Raw genomic sequence first — 25,427 nt, forward strand, 5'->3', positions numbered from 1 at the left:
ATTTCAGAGAACGTGTACAACAAAACAATTGTGTTAATGTACTGTGGTTAAGCAACTGTGGAAGTATGGTGAGATCTAGTAGTTAAAATTTTGACCCTATTAACCTGTGCTGTCTTCAAAAAAAATACAAAAATAAAAGATAAAGAAATAAACAAACAAATAGACAGACAGACAGATAAATAATAAAGATTGTTGCGATTAATCATCAAAAGTTCAAATTGACCATTAGACTAAGTAATGTGTTGTTTTAAAGTAAATTGTTTAGGTATGTATAAGTGTAGTTAACTTTTGTTTAGTTCAGTTAGGTTCAACAAAATGTAAGTTTTTATAACTGATTGCAGCAGCAATTTTTTATTTTTTTTTTTGCTTTAAAAGGCTCCTAAATATTTCTCTATACAACTAATGTAATGGATTCCAAGTCATCTGAAATCATTCAGTAGCTTCACTGCTTTGCATTAATGGGTGAATAGGGGATTTTTGCATGGACTTTTCTCTAAATATCTCCACACACACAGTGTTTATTTGTGTGCTCCTTTCGGAGGTTTGTTCCTATTAGCAAGTCAATCCTGACATCCGTCAGTCCTCAGATCTAACACTAGCTCTGTGGTGGCAGCTCTCGTTCTTTCGACTCTAGATGTTCTGCTTGTTTTGGTATGCTGAAGGCTGAGACTTTTCCCTGTACCGGCTCACTAATTGACTTCTGATAATAAGCAGGAATGGGAGCAGGAGCTCTGTTCTGCGCTCACCCCTCAAGAGACTTTATAAAAGAGTGTGGATCACTCTCATCCGCCTCCATTGCTGTGTTTCATTGCCCTTGTGTGGTGCGCTCTGTCTGGGGTGGGTTTTGTTCTCTGTGGAGCAAAGCATTCAAGTCAATGGAAAACCAAGACTAATTTGAAAGATTTATGTGTGTTACAGTTGCTGGGTGGTTGGGGCGTTTTTTTTTCCTTCAAAATAATAGATCAAAGATGAAACTTCTGTCATTATTTACTCATCCTCATGTCATTCTAAACCTGTATTTTAGGTCTTTGTATACTGATATTCTTCCCCTCCAGTGAGCTGTTAACTGCAAACAAATCACAGAGTTTGAGTCAATAAGCTGAACAATTTAAGATAAATCATTCAATACAGTTTGCGACCAGCACAAAAGACTAGTTAACTGGTCCAGTTCTCAAGTCACTCAGACAGCATTCATGCTGGCACAGAAATCAGTTTCTTAATCACATCCGTTTGTTCTTTCGTTCCCCTCACAGCACCTGCGTTTGATTATGAAGACGTTCCCTCTCCACTGAGTGAATCTGAGAGCACCATAACTGTACTCCTGCGTCCAGCCTTGGGGAGAGGAGCACCTGTGAGGTAATAAACACAATATATATAACAAAAAAAGTTTTTTTTCTAAATGTGGGTCTTTCAGGGATATATATACTGTATGTGTATATAGATATATACAGTATATATATACAGTATATACAGTGTATATATATATATATATATATTTGCAGTGTAACGGTACACGTATTCGTACCGAACATTTTCAGTACGGGTCTTTCGGTTCGGTACGCATGTGTAGCAAACAAGTCGTTCCATTTTTTTAGGGAATTCAGACAATAAATGCCGTTTTGGAGCTCTTTGATGTGGTGCGACGCAACATATCGCCGTATACTAACGCCTCAGTTCTAACGGCAGCACGGAGTGCGAGTGAGCGTGATCACCCCTTCATCTTTATTACTAGTTTTAATGCGAAATATACATGAATGAACATCTCACCCCTCACGTAATCGCTCAGTTAGTGTTTCAACCATGGAAAGACGTCATTAAAACAGCTTGTAAACAAAATGTCATGTAGCATTGCATTTACCTCAGGCACAAGTCATCAGTGTCTACGGCTCGTAGCATATATTTGCTAGAGAAATGAAGTCTAGTGAAGAGCATTTTGTGAAATATTAGACTAGTCCTATACTTCTTTATATTTATTTTACCTGTTAGTAACAGTAATATAGTAACTGACATAAAAGAAAATGGTTATCAAATAATTGTATCCAACTCAATGAGAACAAAACAGAAATGATTGTTTTTGGTCCCCACAAAAAGAGAAAGAATATCATTAAGGAGTTGTGCAATCATTTTCCCTCCATTTCCTCACAGGTTAGAAACCTGGGTGTTATCGTAGATTCAGAATTATGTTTATCCAAACAAATTAATTCGGTTGTTAGGAAGAGTTTTTATCAATTACGGGTCATTTCCAAACTTAAATAGTTTTTTGTCTTTTCAAGATTTGGAGAGGGTTATTCATGCTTTTATTACCTCACGTTTAGGTTACTGTAATTCTCTGTACTCAGGTCTTCCTCAGTCATTGCTTTCACGTCTCCAGTCGGTGCAAAATGCAGCTGCAAGGCTGCTGACTGGGGCAAATAAATATGACCACGTCACTCATTCATTTTAGAGTTCAGGTTAAGACTCTGTTGTTTGATTTAAAGCTCTTAACAATCATGCTCCATCTTATCTTAAAGATCTTCTTATCCCTTGGTCATCTACCAGACATTTAAGATCCACTGACAGGGCTCTTTTATCTGTCTCTCGTTCCCGTCTGAAAACTAAGGGTGACAGAGCCTTTTCAGTCAATGTAACTGCAGTAATTTTTTTAGACCCAGTTATTTCTAAACTTTGCCCAACCTTGGCTGCTCAATTGACCCTTCGCCGGGAAATTGATTAACAGGCAATTTGAGCAATCATAATTTTTGTCCGACAAACAAACCAGACAGGAGAGTAGATTAACGTTGGTGGACTTGAACTTGAAAAATAGTGTTTACTCTCATCTTTTCACAGTTGAAATAAGATACCTTCTGACGTTCATTCATGTTTATTTTGTGCTATAACAAGTAAGAGATGATCGGTCACATGGTGCTTGAACTGAAGTGCTACAGCGATCTGTAACGACACATTAAAGAGGCACAAAACAGTATTTGTTGTTTGAATTTCTTAAAAAAAATGACTAAATTTGAACTATAAGACTTTGTTTAATACCGAAAGGTACCTGCTCTGTCAGCGTGTTGTTAGTGTCTTCTTTGCTCAGATGTATTTTTACTGCATGAGAACATGATGTGTGGCATAAAAGTGCCATGGTTTGTCAGATGGGTTGTCTAACTTAGCAACAGTAACTAAGGTCGGGTCTTTGCTAAGGGTCAATTTAGATTTGCTGGCTCAGGTTCTGAGATGAAGTCATAAATATATTTCTTACAGCAGAAAATTACATCTGGAGTTTGTGCTAGACTGCAGGGTCAGAATTAACATGGTGAGCGTTTATGTTACTTTGCTTGGCAGTGGAATCTGGTAAAATAGATTAAAATAGTTATTAATAAATATATAAAAAATTAGTAATAAATGCATAATTACCAAACTGAAATTAGATGCTCTAAATTCCTATTTTTTCCATTTTTTTCTCATATTGTACAAATATTACACATAAACCGCTCAAAATGACCCAAACTGCTTAAAAATTCCAAGTTATATTATAATCAAGTATGTTGTGTATATAAACCATTAATTGAATATAAAAGCACAACAACTGTGAATCTGGGACGTATAGAGTTAGCCACCTCAACAAAACAAGCTAGCTTCCCATGAAAGATCACTATGAAATTTATGATAAAAATAAATGCTTGTAGAAATAACTTTATATTCATTGTTTTTTTGAGGTCATACCACATGATATCCAAATGTGGTAAGTACATACCAGCCATTAAAGGTTAAAAGTTACAAACCAGCTTGATGCTTCTATGGGTCCTTGGCAAATTGTTATATGATGCAACGTCTTATCTTTGAATGGATTTCAACATAAAAGTATAAAAATGGTGGTTTCTTGATGGTCGCACCACATGATATTTTATAAAATCGAGATTATTGGACAAAGTTTGTTTGAATATTCTGAAGGAAATATAAATACAAATGCTTTGCAATTTTATACAGGATTACAAAACTCTTTGGAAAACATGCCAAGTAGTGTAGAAAATGAATCTGAATAAATTAAGGATAATTTCAAAGATGTTTCCCAAACAAAAGTCATGGCCGGACGGTGCACCACAATATGTTTTGACATTTTGAATAACAGAAAAATTACAAATAACTAATGTTTTTTGAATAATCTAAGTTTGTACATGTGTGGGAGAGGTGGTACTTATATATGGCATCATTTTATGCATTAAACCAATTTTTAACTAACAAATATGCAATTGGACAGAAAATGTAGGCGTCACATCGTTGACCCATATATATATATATATATATATATATATATATATATATATATATATATATATATATATATATATATATATATATATATATATATATATATGTACCAATAAAATAACTTTAAAATCCATTAAAATGGAAAACGGCTGATATATGTACAACTCCAGCTGTCAGCATTTGAGTTCTGTAAGCTACACTGAAACTAAATTGCTTCCTCTACTGTTCTGTCTGGCATGTATTTTTTATTTTTTTACATGCCATTATATAAGCATCTCATGGTATAATCTACTTTTGTTTTATTCAGTGATTGTTTCACTTGAAGTCAGTGTTACAGTGAGTGCAAATACAATGCGATTCAGTTCAGTGTGTAAAGTCTGCTCCATCTTCCTGTACAGCGCCTATCATGTGGTTGTGGTGGAGGAGGTTGGCTCCAGACAGGTGAGGCGGAGGGAGCTGGGTCACATAGAGTGTTTCCCTACTCCTTCCTCCCATGGGGAGAGTCCCGGAGGAGGAACAGGGTCAAGTGGTGCTCCACCTCATTACTTCACCGCTGAACTCACGCCCAGCAGCTTGCCTGAGGCTACACCATTCACTGTAGGGGACAACCACACCTACAACGGCTACTGGAACACACCTCTGGACCCCGGCAAGAACTATCTCATCTACTTCCAGGCCTCCAGCAACTTCAGAGGGGTGAGTGCCTAATCACATCTGCCCAATAAACACTCATATGCACTCCTTATTAGTACACATTTCTTGGAGAAAGCTTGGGAGGAGAAGCCAACGAAAAATACCAAATAGATAGAATTATTACATAAATGTAATTTTTTGATTGATTTTGGTAATTTTGATGCTCAAGAAGAATTGGGAAATAGTTTGGAGAGTTTGGTTTATTCCAAACATACCCATTGCAAAGTGATAGCCATGTAAAATGCATTAAACAGATGTGTAGTTCATTTCATTCATTCATTCATTCAGAAAAGTGTTAACATGCCTTAAAACTTGGCTAAGCAATAATGCAAATCTGTATCCTGAGATAAAGAGAGAAGGCAGTGTCTATTAGGAATATTATCACTGAAAACTAAATTGTTGGCCACCCCATCGGATATTATGTATTCAATCATAATATACTGGTCTGAGCTTTGATCTTGAAATCTACATTGGGGTCTCAAAGACATATGCAGTCAATAATATATTTGTGAACCCTTTGAACGTCTATTTTATTTTATACTTATATAATGTTTTCTGATCTAAGAGATAATGACTTAGCTAATAGCACAGAAGCAGCTGTACTTTTCAGAATTTTTATTGTATTAATTTTTTTATCCACGTCAGTTGAAATGATACACTGTCTGATGATACAAATGGACAAAATTCTGGACTGTTGCTACTTTTTCTTTGAACGGGCATCTGAGGATCACTGTAAGAGCATAATGGACAAACCTGAAAGAACCCGAGTATAAGAGCAGACTTTCAGAAATCTCTGCAAGCAGAATGAAATGAAATGATGACATAAAAGAAACCAGTGCTGTTTAAGCATGAAGCATTTCTCACAATTGCCCAAGACCAACTCGATGTTCCACAAAACGTCTGGAAAACTGGTCTGTGGATAGGTGAACACTGGAAAACAAATATTTCAGAAGAGTATCGACACATTTTACAGAGAGTTAATGACTTTAGAATGTGATACAACAAGACAATGACCCAAAGCACACAAGTAAATCAACTAAAGAAAATAAGTCCTTTTAGTCAATTAATATGTGACATAAACGAAATACGGCTGTACTACTGTACCGAGACAGCCCATAAATACTGATAGACTGAAACTGAATTTATGGAGTGGGATTTTTATGGGAAGCTGCAGGAAATGTTTTGCTGCTAAATAAGGATCTACTGTACAAGTTACTAAATTATAGGGTTCACTTTCTTTTTGCACCCTTCATTGTGAATGAATAATGTATTAAATAAATAAATAAATAAAAGCGCAGTAGTGTGTGTCATTAGTTATGTCAGATTTTGTTTATCTATATTTGTAATTTAAATTACAATTAATTCAGAAATACAGAAAAGGGGTGCATTTTTGTTTTTCTTTTTGACTTAAAACTTCCCTTTTACAACCAAAAAGAAAGAAATAATAATAATAAATGGTCAAATATCCAGTCTACACTTTAGATAAGAACATGGAGTATATTGGACCTCAACAGAAGCAGCACACTAAAATCTAAAATAATACATTGATGTCAACTATGCTGCTAATATTTTACAATAATAATGAGACATAGTGATATTCTATTCATGAATAAGTTGAAGTGAATTCACAGAAGAGGCCCCCAAGCTGTACAACACCTGGTTCATTCAGAGACTTCATCACACATCAAGTTTTCCCAGCCCTTTCGTCACCACTGCTTGTGTCGCTTACCTAAATAACTCAAGACGACTGCCTTGGTTTTATACCCCAGAGTTATCGTCTCTTCTCCGTGATGTGGATGTTGCAGCTTCATCCATCAGGGAATAGCCTTTTGCTGGCATCCTCCGGTTGTTTCTTTTGCATTGCCACATCAAAAAGATACCAACTTCCCATGAATTCCCAACAGAAGCCCTAGGATGTCTATCAATGGCTGAGCATTCATCAGCTTGTTCAGGAGTGTTCAAACAGTGAATGTTTTCTGTTGTTTTACAGGTGATGGAGTTTGTGAGAATTTCTTGACTCTTTGACAAGATCCATTTGATCTGAATCATATAAGTGTCATACTCTTTTGGCCATGGTTTAAAAGTTGAATAGTTCATCGTCTTCTTCTTTAGTGTGCTTTCAGAACAGGTCTTATTAAGGTCTATTCAGCTCTTGAAGTCTTTGCAAGGCAACACGTAATATCCTCTTCAGTTCATCTGCTCTTTGAGACCAGACGAATGTTTTTTTCCTGGTATTCTCGTCAGATCATTTTCCATTTAATTTTCTCACTTGAGATATCAGCACAAGAACCCATCTCAGACATCCCACCTCCCTCAGAATTTCCAAGAGCCTCCATCATATTGATAGCAGCTCCCTGATGCCTGCAAATCATATAAAATACCCCAGAAACCCTGATCCACCTGGTATTAAGATGCATTTCAGAGCAAGTCGTCAACCAAAACATGCATTACTGTTTCCATCTGAGAATAAGAAGTGCATCTCCTGTGAACACTTATGTTTGAAATTTAAGACACTCCCTTTTTATTTTACATCACTTTAGTGGCAGCACCAAGTGTGTTGGAAAAACACTATTAAATGAACGACTTATGATGGAAATAAAAAGCAAATGGAAAGGAAAGAAAGAAAGGTAGCTGCATTTTTTTGGTAATAATGTTTAAATAGAGTTTTAAACTAGCTGCTTACCTGCTAAGGAGATACTTTCTTGTCCCTAGTTTACAGTTTTACATAAGCATATTGTTCTTGACTATATATATATATTTTATATTATTATTGCATTGAATCACATTTTGTCAAATCGAATTAAAATCGGATTGCACTGCATCGTAATGGGGGTGAATCGTATGGCATCACATCGGTAGCTGCTTCATATGTATTTTTAATGTATCGTATCATCTTCAATATGTGTATCGCATCAGCCTCAGTTATGTGGTTACACATCCCTACTGTGAAAACAGACTCAGGTATCATTACTTTGTCTTTTAGGTCATTCTGACCCATAATGTATTGTAGTAACTTTAGAACTATTTTAATTTGAGCTCTTGGAAGTCGGGTCGTATTGATTAGATATTTATGATTAATCGATATTAATCGTCCAACTTATACCTTATTAACGATACCTCATTAACGACTTGTCCAGCAAGCATTAAACCAGTATGTCTTAACAATTCAGATTATTCCCGTGGCCACAGTAATACCGAATTGATTAGGTAATTTTTAGCATAGGTTATTTTAGCATAGGTAATTATTAGCATAGGTAACGCAATCTTTTGGCAAATAGTTTCAGACTTGAAAATCACATAGCACCAGACAAAAGATCTCTTTATAAATCAAAGTTTATTTGCTACTCTACAACACTACTAAGCTAAAATAACACAAAACAGAATACGTACACACACAAACATTGCAGGCAATGAACTTGAAGAAAGCTTAAACTAGCACTCTTTTGCTAGGTGCTGAACCTTCCTGAGGGAGTTTCAAGCAGAGAACTTGTCTATCTTTATTCTTAAAATTACTTCAACCAGTTTCCAGCAGAATTATGGTGAATTATTTGATTACTTGCTTTAAGTTGAGTCTGACTGCTGATCGGGTCTTTCCGCGCAGTCTCCGAGGGGTCTGCTTTGCACTTATTGGCTGCTGATGTGTCGTCGTCGCATGATGTCACTGGGGATGCCCTCTTGCAATTGGTTGGTTTCTCTGTGACATGAAGACACTCAAAGTTCTTCCTTGAGTTCCTTTCGCATAGATTCAGACTTTCTTCAGAAGTTTGACTAAAGTATTGATAGTTGTTCAATGCTCGGTCAGATGTTAATGGCTGGGAGCAATTTGGCGCGACTCAATGAGACGAAGCCAAGGTTTTCAAGCAGCAAGCACTAAGCAAAGCTGGGCGTCTGTCTTTAACGGGTTGATTTCAGTCCGCCCCTTTTGCTGGTTGATCCAATCACAAGTGTCTCTGCTGGACAGTGGGTCTCCAGGAGCAACGTTTAAGGCATCTGGCCAAGCATCTACACATCAGACTTGAGGTGATTCAAAAGCCACAAAAATGTACTGAAATCAAAAAGATTCACCTAGTGAATTCTAGTGATCCTGAAGACCTTGATTAGCTGTTTCATATGTGTTTAATTAGGGAAAGACGTACACTCTGCTGGAAGGAGGCCCTTCCTGGTCTGAGACGTTTTACAAGTCCAGCAGTATCAGCTTGCTTAATGAACCAAAACCAGTTCTTCGTTTTCAATCAACTTTGATGTTGGGTGGAGAATTGGGAAATAGACGGCAGACAAGTAAACTATATACAGTGATAAATTATGTATGCTTATATAATTAATGAGAATAAATAACTACCACTGAAGATATAAGCTGCTTCTGTAGCAACCTTGGAAAGCTATTTAAGGACATGATTCATTTGAGCACAACATAACATCCTATTTACTTCTATTAGGAAGCTGCTTATTTAGTTGTTTGATGTATTGAGGTGATATGCAGAGATCTAGATTGTGGTACATGAAAGTTTCTCTGCAAGCGTAATAGAGAGAAGCATTTGATCATCAATTGTCATTTTAATGAGGCCTGTGGAGTTGTATACTGTCTCTTTGTCACGGAAATGTCTCTGTAGTGTCCCTTAAGTAAAAAAAAAGGGGGGGGTTATAGATTTAGAGAACAAGACAAACACACTCGGTTTGACTCATGTTGGCTGGCTGTCTCATCGCTACAAACAAAACAAGGTACCATTGTATCCAATAATGGGATTGCGTTGAAAATCCCTCCTCTAATGGGAAGTAATGAATACATAATAGGCCATAAACAGCAGCATCAGCCACTCAACGCTGTCTGCCACTCGCCGCTCAAAGTGAGTTTATTCTAGCACAAGATGAGTTAAATTCATTCAGGTTATTGTTTGTCTGACCCACACGCATTTCCATCTTAATCAGCCTAAATAAATCTTTTTAACATGAGCGACGCTGAATGCTCGGCTGTGCTGTTGCTTATTATTTTGACAATTATTTGTGATAATTAGTTGCAGGTTCGCTCTAATAGACTTGCGCTGAATTTAAACAGTAATTACTCGGACTAAAGTGGCTTACTGCAGCTCAATAGGCATATGCGTTGGGTTTTAAAATAGACAAATGCATTTTAGAATAAAACAGAATTTATTAGTAGGAGAGGCAAGCTTCACTATTACTGTTGCTCCAAACCCTTAATCCCTCTAATACGTTTTAAACTTCACTACATAACTCATCCCACATTGTTTGCACTGTAGACTTGAGAGGACCTCAAATTATGCAGCAACTTTTGCACTCCACTCCACTTCAGTGAATTATGAATGCAGTGGCTGTTCACCCCTGCTATTCACAGTCCCACGGACACATAAAAGTCAAACACATTTGTGGGTGTGAAAGACAGATGCATTTTCACTCTGAATATTGACCATATTGAATTGTGGGAAATTGCTGGGCATTACTACCCTTAACAGCTACTTGTAAAGCAGTGTTGAGCGTGACCTGCATATCATATCGTATATCATCTGACAGCGATTAATTTCAGCGCTGCCCCTCAGTGCCCCACTACCTTGACAGAGGACTACCGAACACATGTTTTAATGACATGTTAAAATACGGTGGTAAATATGTCACATCTCCCCCGGTGAAAGAGAGGAGAAAGCAACTCGGGACTGATTTTCAATTTAAAAGCCAATTTACAGGCAGCTTGGGTGAGAAAGCTCTCGACTCCAATCTAGGTTGATGAATTTGCATAATTGCCACATAAAGCCACAATTTTGTACCTGTAAATCTTAATTTGATAATATGTCTGTGTAGCTCACCCTGTTTGTGTGTGTGTGAGATGCTTAGGCACTATCATAAGGCCATGAGACCTTTTTTGCTAATTACAATATTGTATATTATCAGAAGCATGTTGATGACTAATCTATTGAAATCATAGTTGCACAAATTGTACATTCAGGGCTATAATAGCTTGTCACTGTACATTAGGCCAACTTTGTACCTTATTTAACCCAAGAAGGTGTGTATTCCAAGCTAACAGGGAACATTCTCAGAAATGTTCTGACAAGATTCTCTCAAAGTTATTAATAAAGTTTGTTCCTCTAATGTTAATTTTTATTCAGAGTTGTCTTTAACAACATTCTCAGTATGCTATTTATACATTAATTGATTTTTTATTTTTTGTAACACTTTAATTTAAGGTTCTTAAAGTCCTTGTTACATGTACTTACTATTATAATAACATTATAATAACAATAAATTATGCATAATTGCATGCAAGAGTACTAATTATTATTTATATTATTATTATTATGCTTTTAACTTTCATATTTGGTATGACCACCTTTAGCAGCAATTACAGCAACACATATCTCTGGCATAGTTTCAATATATTTCCTGAGAACTTCAACACTAATGTTATCCCATTCCTTCTGCAACTCAAGCCAAAGGCTTTCCTTTGAATGTACAATAGAACTGTCCACTTTATTTTCCAACTCGACCCAAATTTGCTCAATGGGGTTGAGGTCTGGACTTTGAGCGGGCCAGTCCATCATTTTCAATGTTCTAGCAGATTCCTTCCATCACAGATAGTTCCAGCAGTAGTTTGTTTTATGGTTATTGTAATGGCCAATTCAACAAAAACAACTGAAACCTCTTAAATATGCCAAGTGTTCTAACAATTGTGTCCACCTATAAACTGTGCATTTAGAACATCGGACAAAATTGAATGGGAACATTGATAAAATGTTCTTAAGGGGTGTTTACACAACACTGTTTTCAACTAAAAATGGAAAATCTTTGTATGTATTTTGGCCATTCATTTACACAATATCAATTTTGGGGCCTACAAATGTAAATTTTAAAAAAATTATACCGTTATCCTCTGTGTAAATTATAAAAACACAAATATGTGAACATGTTGGCATCATGCATATGCCTATTACGTGCTCAGTCTAAAGGCATGCACTTTAGTGACATCACTACTGGCCTAGCATGCATACTACAGTGTTTTAGCCAGTTTCACTGATTCACGTGAACAGGGATCTGTAAAAAAAATTATGCAAATAAATACATTTTCTGTTTTGTGGTACATCATTGTCGTGGAAACAGACCCTTAAAACATATTGTATGATACAGCTGTTGTTAGTATGTTAGTAGAGTAGTAAAATACAGTATATGTACCCTTAAAGAGGTCATCGGATGCCCATTTTCCACAAGTTGATATGATTCTTTAGGGTCTTAATGAAAAGTCTATAACATACTTTGGTTAAAATTTCTCAATGGTAGTGTAAAACAACACCATTTTTACCCTGTCAAAAACAACTCTTTTCACAGCAAGCCATTTCAGTGCATTTCCGCTCAGGGCGGGTCTAAGGTAAGACGGCCGTGTCAGTCAACTATCGTGGGAGGGGCCGTGTGACATCACACAGCCAAGAATCTGAGAATGGCTTGATTTGAAAAAGGGCATATTATTCATCTGGTTTAAAAAACAAAAAAACTGAGTGGATTTTATTTATTTTTTTATCATTGTAGGGTGGTTGTGTACACACTCACTGGCAACACACATTTCAGTTCAAACAACATGCAATAGTGAATTTTGCATCCGATGACCCCTTTAAGGTATTCCCTTTTTTAGGGGTAAATAAGATGCAAATGCATCAAACACTGTTTCTTGTGAGAAAAGCTGTTTGTACTTTATGTTGCTGATTATGTCAAGCATTCCAAATATGTCACTTCTGATGTTTTGTTCATTTTGGATGTAGACTTAGCAGACAACGTATGTTGACTGTAGACAGCATAACAGCTCGACTAAGTCTCAGTGTCCAGCTGATGTTCTCATTCGTTTTGCTAGTACATGTCATCAAAGGCATTTCTATTTAATTCTGGCTTCCCGTGGGATTTCTAGTCAGATATTCACATAAATCACACACACGCTATGCTCTCACCCTCAGATAGCCCTGATAACTTGTATCCATTCTTTGTTTTATCCTCAGGAGACGCGGATCAACTGCATTCGGATTGCTCGTAAAGGTAATTCATTCTTTATCTGCACTGTTTACACGCTTTAGGGCATGTCTCATTGACAGCGCATATACATCAACGCTAACCAAATGTCCCTGCTGCGGACTCACTCACACTTTGGCAAGAGATGAATGCATATTTGTTACCTTACTGTGGATCTTTCTCAAAACGGCAGTGGTGATTGTAGGGCACAATCCACCCAGTATTATAATTCAAATATTACAAAATCTCATTCAAGTTTGGCATAGTGAGCCAACATAATAGAAACTGACCGACGAACAAAAAATAGATAAACAGATAAAGCCAAAAAGAAGTAGGAGGAAACAGTCTAAAGAAAACCGGCTTTATTAATAAAACTAGTGATCTGCCCGCTTAGGCATTTTAAAGTATCACAGATGCACTTATAAAATGTTGGTAAATTATGCTGCTTTCTAAATTATTTCATTTTGGCTAAATTACAGGAAAGCATTACATGTTCCATGACAGCCTGATGATCTGCCACAAAAAGAGAGAGTTTTGATGATACTATGAATATTTCATTATCACAGTATTAATGAAAAAAGTCAAAAGTTGAAAGAAGTCAATCATCCGCAAACACTTTTTTCTTTCTTTAGCTCAGGTGTCACAGGAATCGCATTCACAAAATAGTGGGATATCATTAACACACTCACACACACAGAAGCATACTGTGCACTGAAATCAGTGTTATCACCACTTTACCCAGCAGTTAACTTGAAGCAGCTTTGCTGTTAGTTGAGATGCTACTTCTGAACACACACACACACACACACTGTCTGGGTCTCGAATACCTGCACATCAGTGACTAAATCCTCCATTACTGGCTTTAAAATCACGTTTCAGCTTGTTATAAGATACTTAAGAAATTAGAGTTACACTTTATTTTATGGTGTCCTTGTTGCAGTGTAATTATATATTTAAGAACTGAGTAATATTAATTAACAACTTGTACTTATTGTAAAGGGGTTGGGGTAGAGTTTGGTTTAGGATTATTGCATGTAATTATGCATAATTGACTGTTGTTGTTATTATTATAGTAAGTAAGTGTAATGTGTAACAAGGACACTGTAAAATAAAGTGTTACTGAAATTAGTTCTACACAAAATAATATTTTAACAACAAAACCCTGAGAAATGTTTTAATATAAAACATCTGAACAATGTCTTGAGCTGTGGTAATTATAGTATAAGCAGAATAATTAATGATGGGCTGTTGAATTATTGTAAATCAATGCAATTCATAAAGAATGCATTCATAAAGCAGAGTGGCCATACACTTCCCATAAAACTTCCCATAATCAATATTTATAATCAGCATTTCCAAGCATTATCCTATTTATTATAATATTATTATTATTTTTTTAACTGAAAGCATTCTGCAATTAAAATCTGTTAATGATACATACCATACTGCTTTCAGATGTGGCTAAAGAGAAAGCTTAGCCATCTCAGTAACACTTTCTGCAAAGCCTGTATTTAAAATGTATTATAAAGGTATTCTTAAGGCATTGTAATGCATGCATAATGGCTTATAAACAGGGGTGCACATACGTTTTTCAGCCTGGTATAAAAATTAATACACTGTAAAAAGTGATGTTGACTTAACTTAAAAAAAAAAAACCCGTTGCCTTAAAATTAAGAAGTAAATAATAATAAAAAATTAAAGCTGCAAGCAGCGATGAAGGGCCCATGCTATCAGTGCAACCGCCACACCGGTCGCATCAGGAAAACGGTGCACAGCGAGCACATGCATTACAGTAACCCGCTGGCAGTTTGGATTTGAGGCATTCAGCAATGAAAGGGTTAATCCAAACCATCAAGACTGTGAAACACACACACACACACACAGCAATACATAAAACGTCTTTAACACTTTCAATAAAGTTTCAATTAATAACATTAACTATATTAATTAACAAGAACAATACTTATATAGCGTTTACCACTGTTAGTTAATATTCAAAACTTATAAACATTATTACAATTTTACGTTTTATCTGTTAACAATAGTTAATGCACTGTGAATTAACATGAACATTTTGATTAAGTAACATGGTAACACTTCATAATAACTGCATACTATGAATCATTAGTAAATTAAAACTGCCCGGTCCTGCAGATTTGCATTATACAATATTAAGAAGATCAGGCCCTTTCTCTCAGAACATGCGACACAACTCCTTGTTCAGGCTCTTGTTCTGTCCAGACTTGACTATTGCAATGCTCTCTTGGCAGCTCTTCCAGCCAATTCTATTAAACATCTACAATTAATCCAAAATTCTGCTACAAGATTAATCTTTAATGAGCCGAAAAGAACGCACGTCACGCCTCAGTTCATCAGTTTGCACTGGCTACCAATAGCTGCTCGCATTAAATTCAAGGCATTAATGTTTGCCTACAGAACCACCACTGGCTCTGCACCCCTTTACCTAAATTCATTACTTCAGACTTATGTTCCCTCTAGAAGCTTGCGTTCTTCAAGTGAACGACGCATTATTGTACCATCCCAAAGACACAGAAAAATACTTTCACAGACTTTTTCATTAACTGTTCCCATCTGGTGGAATGACCTGCCCAACTCAATCTGAGCAGCCGAATCCTTACCCATCTTCAAGAAACAGCTAAAAACTCATCTGTTCCATCTTTACTTGACCCTCTAACTCTAGCACTCTCTATTCTAATTTTATTTTATCTATTTGTCTTTTTATTTAAATAAAAATAAAAAATAATAATTATTATTATTATCTGTACTGCGTTAGGCTAACCAAGACTTGTAATAGCACTTGCACGTTGTTGCTCTTTTGTTGGTTTTGATTGCTTCTTATGTCCTCATTTGTAAGTCGCTTTGGATAAAAGCGTCTGCTAAATGACTAAATAAATAAATTAATAAATTGTAAGCATTTTATAAATACAGCTATACATGTTTTGTTCTTGAGCATATATATAATGTTTAATAATTGTAATTTCATACTTTATTAATGATCAATTTAACATTTCTAAATTATTACATTATTTACAAACCAGTTATTTAGGAGTTGTCAGTGGTTCATAAGGTCATTTAGAAAGTGTAAGTAAATGATTAATAAACTATTTAAATGCACATTTATAAATCATATTATATGGACACATCATAATAATTGCTCAGTGTGTTAATAAATGCTTTATTAACACATATTCCTGCTGTAATTCATGATTAAGTCAGGTAGTTATAAAACATTTAGCAGTTGCCAGCCATCTATTTGTGTGAGCTCATCTAAAGTGAGGACTATGTATACCTTATAAAGCATTTACATAGGAGATTTATAGACTCTTTATCTCCCAAACAGAAAATATAAACAAACGCAACACAGAGGGATACAGAACACAAAAATATTTTTTCAAGATGTAAAAAATTAAACCGTACAACTGTACACTTGATAAAAAAAATAAAAATAAACTTCTGAAACTTCATTGTAAAACATAAAATAAATAAAAAAATTCAAGTGTACAGTTTAATTTTTTGCATCTTGAAAAAATATTTCTGTTTTGTATCCCTCTGTGTTGTGTTTGTTTATTTTTTCTTTTAGGAAGATAACTGACCCTTTAAATCTCCTTTGTAATAGATATGCCTTATAAATAAAGAACAAGGCATTTATAGCTGTATTTATGAACTACTTACTAATGACTATTAATGTTGGGACAATGCTTTATAAAGGATGATTTCCAGCATCTTTTGCATATTTGAACCCTTTCCAGCAGTGACTGTATGATTATGAGATCCCCCTTTTCACACTGAGGACAATAGAGGGACTCAAACACAACTATTAATAAAAAGGTTCAAACATTCACTGATGCTCCAGAAAGAAACACGGTGCATTAAGAGCCGGGGGGTGAAAACTTTCTGAACATTTAAAACCACTATTAAAACATCAAAACTTTAAACAGACCCTCTCTCTCTCTCTCTTTCTCTCTCTCACCCAGCCCCTCAACCCACACTCAACTCACACAGTCACCCACCCCCACCCCACACACAGAAGCAGAGTGGCATCTGATAGTTTTTAGCTTTTCAGCTTTCCATAGTGTATTGTAAAATCATGAAATTAATCATATTTCCTCAGAATGACTTGTTCTGTGTATGTAATTTTTTTATGAAGTGTTTGGAAGCTGCTCTTAAAAGATGCTCTCTTTTTTCTGTAACTTTAATACATTTCCATTAAAACACCATTCATGATATCCTAAATCCGTTCGCAATTTAGCATCTTCAGTATCTTGGCATCATGTTGAAAAAGGTTTTGTGTGAATTACTTGTTTCTGCATGGAGGAGTATGAATTTATTTACAGCATGATTTAGCAAAAAAACACATTAAAATAAAAATTGCCGACTTCCTGTTGGTCGTAGCTAATGACTGTAAATTAGAAAGTTGTCCGGCTTGATGAGAACAATATATGTACCGAGTTTGGTGTCTGTAGCTAAATCTAACCCCCCCCACTTTTGACAAAAGGTGGCGCTATAGAGTGCCTCCTCCACGCCCGTTTATGAGCTTTTGGTAGTGTCTTTTGGTAGTTAGCATCCCCAATGTCTTGAGATCATGTTCACCGAGTTTGGTGGCAATCGTTTTTTAAATCCTCAGAGGAGTATATCAAATTCCAGAGCATGCGCTTTTTAAACAGCCCTGAATAGCTGACTTCCTGTTGGGCAGAGCCTATGACATGCAGTGTGAAAGTTGTTCAGCGTAATGAGTTCTATATGTGTACTGAGTTTCATATGAATACGTGCAAGTATGTGTGAGCTATACATCAAGTTTTCTGACAGTTTTCCATGGGGCGCCGTAGAGCCCCTGTGCCACGCCCAGGTCCCAGCCTCTGCGGCGTCCTAATGGCCGTGGATTCCAACATGCATGCCAATATTCAAGAGTTTTTGAGCACGTTAAGGCCCCCAAAAGTGCCCGGATAGTCCAATTTTTTTTTTTTTTAAATAAATAATAATAATCCTTAGAAGAACAAGAGGGCCCTGCGCCATAGTGGCTTGGGCCCTAATAATAATAATCCTTAGGAAAACAAGAGGCCCCTGCGCCTTAGTGGCTTGGGCCCTAAAAAACTTGACAATTCACTTAACTTGTACTTTTTTTTATTATGAATTACTTCATACTTTTAAGGCGATGGGTTTCATCTTTTTTTTTTCAAATAAGTCAACTTATCACTTTTTACAGTGAAGAAGCCTATTTATGAAATATTATGTGTCATCAAGCAACACGCAGACTCAACCAGAGTAAAACAAATAAAGTTTCACAAAAGTAAAATATTTAATTGCTGTAATCACTGTAAAAAAATAAATAAATAGTTTCAACCCACTGACTTAATTTTTAGTTTAGTCAACTAAAATATTCCAGTTAAATTAACATTGAGTAACTTAAAATTTCAAGTTGACTAAACTAATTAGCAAAATAATGAAGTAATCACTGCTATTTTATGAAAGCAGTAATTACTTCATTATTTCGCTAATTAATTTGCAAGTTCATCTTTATAAAATGATTAAAGAATTGAAGTACATGCTGCTAAAAGTTGCTACTACCATACTGTCATAGTTCACCAAATATGTCCCTTTATCCTCCTTTTTTTAACCGTCGTATTCTATTATTTAGGAATTTATTTCATCAATGATATTGTAATTAATGTTCCTTCAGCAGATAGCATAATGATGCACTTCCATCCCTGTGATTTTTCAAATGGCAATTCCTGCTTTGGGAAGCACCGCAGGGGCTTAAATTAATCGAGAGAGAGATTTCATGCTGTTCTCTGGAGCTGTTTGGAAATTGACTGCATTTACAGAGAGAGAAAATGGAGACACAGAGAGCCACAAAACCGGAGGAACACGTTCAAAATGGCTTCCAGTTTCAGTTTGTGACTCTCTTGGTCAAGTTTGCGATCAGTAGGCGCAGCCGAGATCAATGGACTCTTGAATGGTCGATTGCTGGGCTCACTAAAATGTTGCCAGATTGTGTATTTGCAGACTTCTGAACTGAAACCATAAGTTTCTTTCTGAACTGGATTGAATAAAAAATAAATAAATAACTGTTTGGAACGAGACATCCAAATCCTCGGTTGTTTTTCAGAGTGGGCAAACTTTCTAAAATGTGTTGAATTTAAGACACTAGATTGTCATCACTGCATGTTCCAGCCTGTTCCAGCCTGTTCCCATATATTTTTTGAGTTTAAATGTGTGCTATTTTCGAGGAACAGGAAGCCCGTATGGCATCATGATATTCGGGACAGGAGACAAAGTTGGCTGTAAAAACTTGGTTTTAAAAGTTTCCCCAGTATGCTCAACTTTGGGAGCTGGACCTTTGGTAATCTAACCAGGAACGGGCACCTGCACATCGCTGACCTGACCCCAATTTGCCAGAGACCTGGTCTGCTCTCGCTCCAAGGGCACCCCGGGTTGAGCTTCTCCCCCTGTGGCTCATTCATGTGCTGCTTGATGCTGATAAACTGTTTCTTCATCTCCCTCCAAACGCTGCAATACCTTCAGCAGATTAACATGTAGTCTTACGTTGCCAGCGTTACCTGGCCTCTGTTCTAATCTTCTAATGCTCATCTGCTGTTTGAGATAATGTGTTGTGCTGGAGTACAAATTACATCTCAGTATTTTCAGTGTTTTGATGATATTCAAATATATCTCTGGATGTTAATTAATTTGCTGAGAAATTGCTTAAAGGGGTCATATGATGTTGCTAAAAAGAACATTATTTTGTGTATTTGGTGTAATGCAATGTGTTCATGTGGTTTAAAGTTAAAAAAACATTATTTTCCACATACTGTACATTATCGTTGCTCCTCTATGCTCCGCCTTTCTGAAACTCGTCGATTTCACAAAGCACATCGTTCTGAGAAGCAAGGTGTGCTCTGATTGGCCAACTATCCAGTGCATTGTAATTGGCCGAATACCTCAATGATGCCATGTCCCGGCACAACGACACAAAAACAATCAAATCCATTATAAACGAGGCATTTGTTGCATCCAGTGGGGACATAATTGCTGATTATAATGACTCATACAGTCTTTTTATGCATCGCCTTGCATCACGCTGCATAAACATTACCATGTCTGCATTTGTGACCGGAGAAAAAAACAACAAACGCTACTCTGCACTTCTCAAAACTCGCGTTTGGATAGTCAGTGGCAAATTCTTTAAATATGAAAACATAGTTACAGGCTGTGAGTCAGAAGCAATTGACTGTACTTGCTAAAATGTTATTTTGCTAAATGCCGAGTTTTGTTATGAAACTTTAGCGCAGGCTGACGGGGCTTTAATACAAACTGATGATATTCACAGTGTTAAACTTGGCATAAGCTGATTCATTCATGTTGCATACACACCTAATGAGCTTTCTGCTGTACATTTAAATGGCATTCATTAGAGCATTTCGTAGCACGCTTCCAGAGTTCCTCTGAAACCCTCCACCTCCCCAGCTCCACCTGTATAGATCTGCTATGGGTTATTATAAATGCCATTTGTGCAGCAGTAGTATTTCTTAAAGGGATCCCCGGGTATTAAGACATGTATAGCTTAATATAACGTAAATGGTGTCTCTTATTTAAATATGTAGTAGAAAACCCATCAAAATGTTTTATTTAAAAAAATCAACATCATTTTTGGACTATGGGGGGCGCCATTATTTTAAGTGCACAGTACATTCTGCAACTATGACATTAAATGGTTGCACTCGGTGAGCTACTGGCGCTTTTTACCGCAACACAACTCAGAATACACAACTCAGAAAATAAAATACTTATACAATACCACATTGTGGGGCTTTTGGATGTAATTTTAAGTCGAAGGGCAACAAGAGAAGCAATGTAAGACTTCACTGCTTTCCTAGCGATAAGAAGAGGAGAAAAGAATGGCAAGATGCCTGTGGACGAATAAACTTCCTTAAAGACCTGCTTCTTTTTTCTCTCCACTTTAGCCCTGATGGCTTTGAATCTTTTAGTAGACTACAGCTACTGAAAGAGTTTACAAACGGCTGAGACAAGAAACGCTAGATGCTATCTGTTAGGATGCAAACATACCGAAGCTAATCATGACGCGCGGCCGCTATAGGAGATTCTCAGCACGTATTTCCCTCGACATCCGGGGCGTTTAGACTCCTTGTGGGAAAAGATTGACGGGACAGCATTTGGTTAAAACCTATACTTATCCATCGCCACCTGTAAGCTCTTTCAGTTGGTGTGGTCATCATATCAGTATTTTATTGGAGTTGTCTATTCGGAGTTGTGTTGTGGTAAAAATAGCAACAAGTAGCGCTAGTAGCTCACCGAGTGCAACCATTTTACGCCATCAGAATAACGGCGCCCCTCATAGTCCAAAATATATATAAAACGATATAATTTTTTTAAATAACAAATCTTTAATGGGTTTTCTACTACATATTTCAGTAAGAGACATAATTTACGTTATATTAAGCCATACAAATCTTAATACCCAGGGATCCCTTTAAATGCTGACAGCACCGTGGCACCATATGCATTGTCAGTAGCAAGTTCCTGTACTTGCTTTGCAGCAGATCTATTCCACAAAGACCAAACACATTAACATTATAATATCCGTTGCCATGCTAAAATCATAATAGAAATTATATGAAGTCATTGGTCTTTCTCTCACTTCCATTTATTTACTCTTTGTCTTTCTCCTCTCAGAGGCCTGTAAGGACCATAAGCGAGCTCTGGAGGTTTCCCAGCATACCGAGGACATGGGGCTGATCCTGGGGGCCTGTGCCGGGGGGCTGGTTGTTCTCATCCTCCTGCTGGGAGCCATCGTGGTTATTGTGAAGAAAGGGTGAGCATGTGTGCGCTCAGATCCAGTTCTAGATGTTCTTCACAGCGTCACATCACACCAGCTACAGCGGCGGCCAGAAACAGTAATAAACCAGCGTGCAAAACGCTTTAACACAGCTTCAAAGGTTTAACTGATTAAATTGGAGCCAGCTCCCAACAGCTGAAATATTGCTCAGACATGACAAATTCTAACAGAATCTTCTGTTACGCTTTGGGAACAGCGAGGGCAGGTACATTAAGTACCTTAGAACTGCATTATTCACTATTATTACGTGGCTCTCTGGAATACTTAATTGTGATTGGTCAATTGCTGTATTCTGCAGATGCGTAATAATAAATGCTATAATGTACAGTCAGCTGGTCATTACTTCAAAATAAAGGCCTTTGGTTTCGTACAAGTAATCTCCATACTATGCTGAAGATTAGTTTGCTGTAATGACTGTCTGAATTTGTCCCAGGCTGTAATTTAATGACTCATGTCGAATGTGAAGTACAGCTGCTCGTTGGTTTAGCAGCTGTGTTGTTTTCACACATACAGGTAATGCTCATGCATGAATAAGAGCATTTTTTCCCCCTTAAATGCTGGTAAATCATCTCTAGCATGGCTAAAGGAGTACAAAAAAAAAAAAAAAACAGTTGCATAGTAATACTGCATGTGAAAAAAAAAACACAGCATTAAAGTGAACTATTTTCTACCAAAAATCAGTCATAATTTAAATTAGCATGGTCATTTTCAAATCGTTTCTGACATTTATGAATAAAAGTGACCTCTTTATATGGGAAAAGCTTACATGAGTCCAAAGCACAACATGTAAATTTAGCTAACAAATAAAAAATAAAAGACAGCTCATTAAACATATGACTTTTTATTCATTTATTATTTATTGTTAATTTATTCATTTATTTATCTCTTGTACAGTTGAATCATTTTGTGACACTTTAACAAACCATTGAGTGCTAAAATATGCCATTCAAACTGTTGAAATCAGCCTGAAATCAGGGATCTTAAAATAAATAAACACATTCGAAACCTCTCGTTTTGAAAGTTATGATTTTTCTGAGGGATCTGCAGAGCAGCTGGTGCTACACACAGACAGAAACAGTGCAATATTTGACATAAACCTCTATTGTACTCGTTTATCATCTGTGTGACCTTAGAAAGTTCTAGAAGTTCAGACGTTTTGTGTTCTGAAACTTAAAATGTTTTCATAAAACGTTCATAATATGTGATCTTTAACACATCAATTAAAATGCAATTTGTCATCATATGACCAAGGGGAAACATCAAGCACATGCCAAAATAAAGGTACAGTCACACAAATAATTGCTCTGCAAAATTTGCATCGAGAGATATTTTATAAAAACCTTGTTTAATAAGCTTGTTTTTAAAGTGACTTGTGTGAGCGAAGTTTTGTGCATCACTACAATATTGTTATTATTTTGTCTTTAAGGCATTGTAATGTATGAAAACGAAGAGTCTAAGCAATAACTAAGTTCTAAAGAAGCCAACACAATTACCTCATATAGTTAACGAATATGAAACTCAAAAATAATAAACAATTGTTCATTCTGATTCAGATTGTGACTACCTACTACAGTAGATTACTAGCAAATTATTTGAGAGAATTGTAGTAAAGCCAAGTAATGAAACCAGTATGCTTTCATATGTGTCATAATCTGGTAATTAACATGGTAACTTGCCTGATTTGTAGATTAAACACTAGGGCATGATTCTAGCAAAAGCACAGGTCAGTGGATCAATTCCCAAAGAATGCATGCATTTAAAACATGTAAAGCTTGAGTTCAGTGTAAGTTGCTTCGGGTAACAGTATTCAGTATTTGCCAAGTGCGTCGATGTAAATGTACTAGAAGAAAGGCTAACCTACTTTTTTTTTTTTTTTTTCTGTCTCTCTTCATGCTCTCCAGAAGGGACATCTATTCATACCCTTACTACCCGTAAGTCATTCCCTCATCAGATTTCATTCTTTTCTCATCAGCCGCTGTTGTTTATCTTTGATTTATTGGAGACTAGCCAAATTTTCAATATGTATTTTTTTAAGCGTCCTTTCTATTGCTGTCTTACTTTCTTTGTCTCTTTGCTGTCAATATCTCCCCTGTTTTTAATGTAGTGCTGTTATATAGTAATGAATGTGTTGTTGATAAAGATATGTGGCTTGAAGAAAGGTGTGTTATTGCTTTTAAATAAATGGACTTACAGACTTACATTGGATGTGCCACAACTGTCACATCTAGAAATAGAGATGAACATGACTTTTGACCAGTTAGCAACCACCCTAGCAACAGCATGGGAACATGTTCCAACCACAATATAGCAATGACCTGGCTAAGTCCCACCTACATTTTCTCTACATTTAAAGCTGCAGATCTTATTACTGCTGATGACATATTTCCCACAACCCTCTTCTATTATTAATCATTTCCACCCATGTTTTATGTATTTTCTCTTTTCCTCTCATTTACTGTCTTTGCAGTCTCTCTTCATTTGTTGTCTTTCATACCCTGCAGCAGAAAGAAGGTGAACATAAACAAGGCAGTGATGACGTATCGCCAGGAGAAGACACGTAAGCTGGGCTCACTGGACTGCAGTACGACAGAGCACAGTACACTGCAACAGGACGATCGCACCACGCACACCTTCATGGACTCGCATAACTGCACTGCTAGAAGTGAGTACACAGACACACCAAAAAACACACATACAGTGGAAAGAGTTGCTACTTACACGTACAAACTTGAATCTTCAGATGATGGGAATGGGAAATGACCACAGTCTACTTCAATATGAGTACTCAGGCCCAGTTACAGAAAACTGTATGATCAATCAATCGATCAATCGATCAATCGATCAGTCAATCAATCAATCAATCAATCAATCAATCAATCAATCAATCAATCAGTAAAAAGTATTAAGGCCTGTTTTTTGATAATTCAAACCCTCGACCTCCCCCAGTTCCACATGTCTAGATCTATATATATTGTAAAAAACCCAGAGCCAGTAACCGTTGACACTTCAGAGTAGTAGGTGATGGTATTGCACCTTATTGCTGCCACCCATAACATGGAAAAAAATGAAGATAAGCCTATGTAGTACTGTCACACAAGTTTATGAAAGTGAGAAACTTTAACTGCACTTGAAAAAAGTTTTCTCAACAGTGTTTTTGATTGTCAGACACCCTAGTCTGTAGGAAGTGCCAATCAACAGTACATTATTATTTTTTTTTACACTTATATTATGGTTACCTTGGCTTTGACACTCATTTGAGTCTGATTCATTGACCGAAAAAGAGAAAGCACAAAATAAACAACATAAAATATGAATTTGAAGATTTGATATTGTATTAGTAGTAGTAGTAGTGGTAGTAGTTGTTTCTCTAGGTATTGAAATAACAATATTATTACGATGTAATTATTTTAGTTATGATAACCGTGTAGTGAAAAATCTGAAAATCACTGCAGCCCAAAATTTCAACATTAATTTCTAATACTAAGACATATTGTACAGTGGCTAAGCAGCACACACACACACACACACATACATTCTTTCTCTCTCCGATATATAATGCATATATTAGAACAGAGGTGAACAAGTGAACAGTGTTGTTGAGATGTTTGGT

The 25,427-nt window shown here is 36.4% G+C and overlaps 1 protein-coding gene across 1 annotated transcript in view; it reads left to right on the forward strand.

The window, feature by feature from the left end:
* Window positions 1–25,427, forward strand: part of LOC306847020 (receptor-type tyrosine-protein phosphatase U-like) — a gene marked incomplete at its 5' end in the record, with an annotated part of 89,964 nt that overhangs the window by 16,210 nt on the left and 48,327 nt on the right. Inside the window, 6 exons of the mRNA XM_079380752.1 lie at window positions 1,254–1,356; window positions 4,647–4,944; window positions 12,933–12,969; window positions 21,655–21,793; window positions 23,719–23,748; window positions 24,319–24,479. Of these exons, the coding sequence (XP_079236878.1) occupies window positions 1,254–1,356; window positions 4,647–4,944; window positions 12,933–12,969; window positions 21,655–21,793; window positions 23,719–23,748; window positions 24,319–24,479 (768 nt within the window). The remainder of the gene's footprint in view (window positions 1–1,253; window positions 1,357–4,646; window positions 4,945–12,932; window positions 12,970–21,654; window positions 21,794–23,718; window positions 23,749–24,318; window positions 24,480–25,427) is intronic.

The sequence above is a fragment of the Barbus barbus genome (genome assembly GCF_936440315.1).
Source record: "Barbus barbus genome assembly, chromosome: 27".
Taxonomy (NCBI): domain Eukaryota; kingdom Metazoa; phylum Chordata; class Actinopteri; order Cypriniformes; family Cyprinidae; genus Barbus; species Barbus barbus.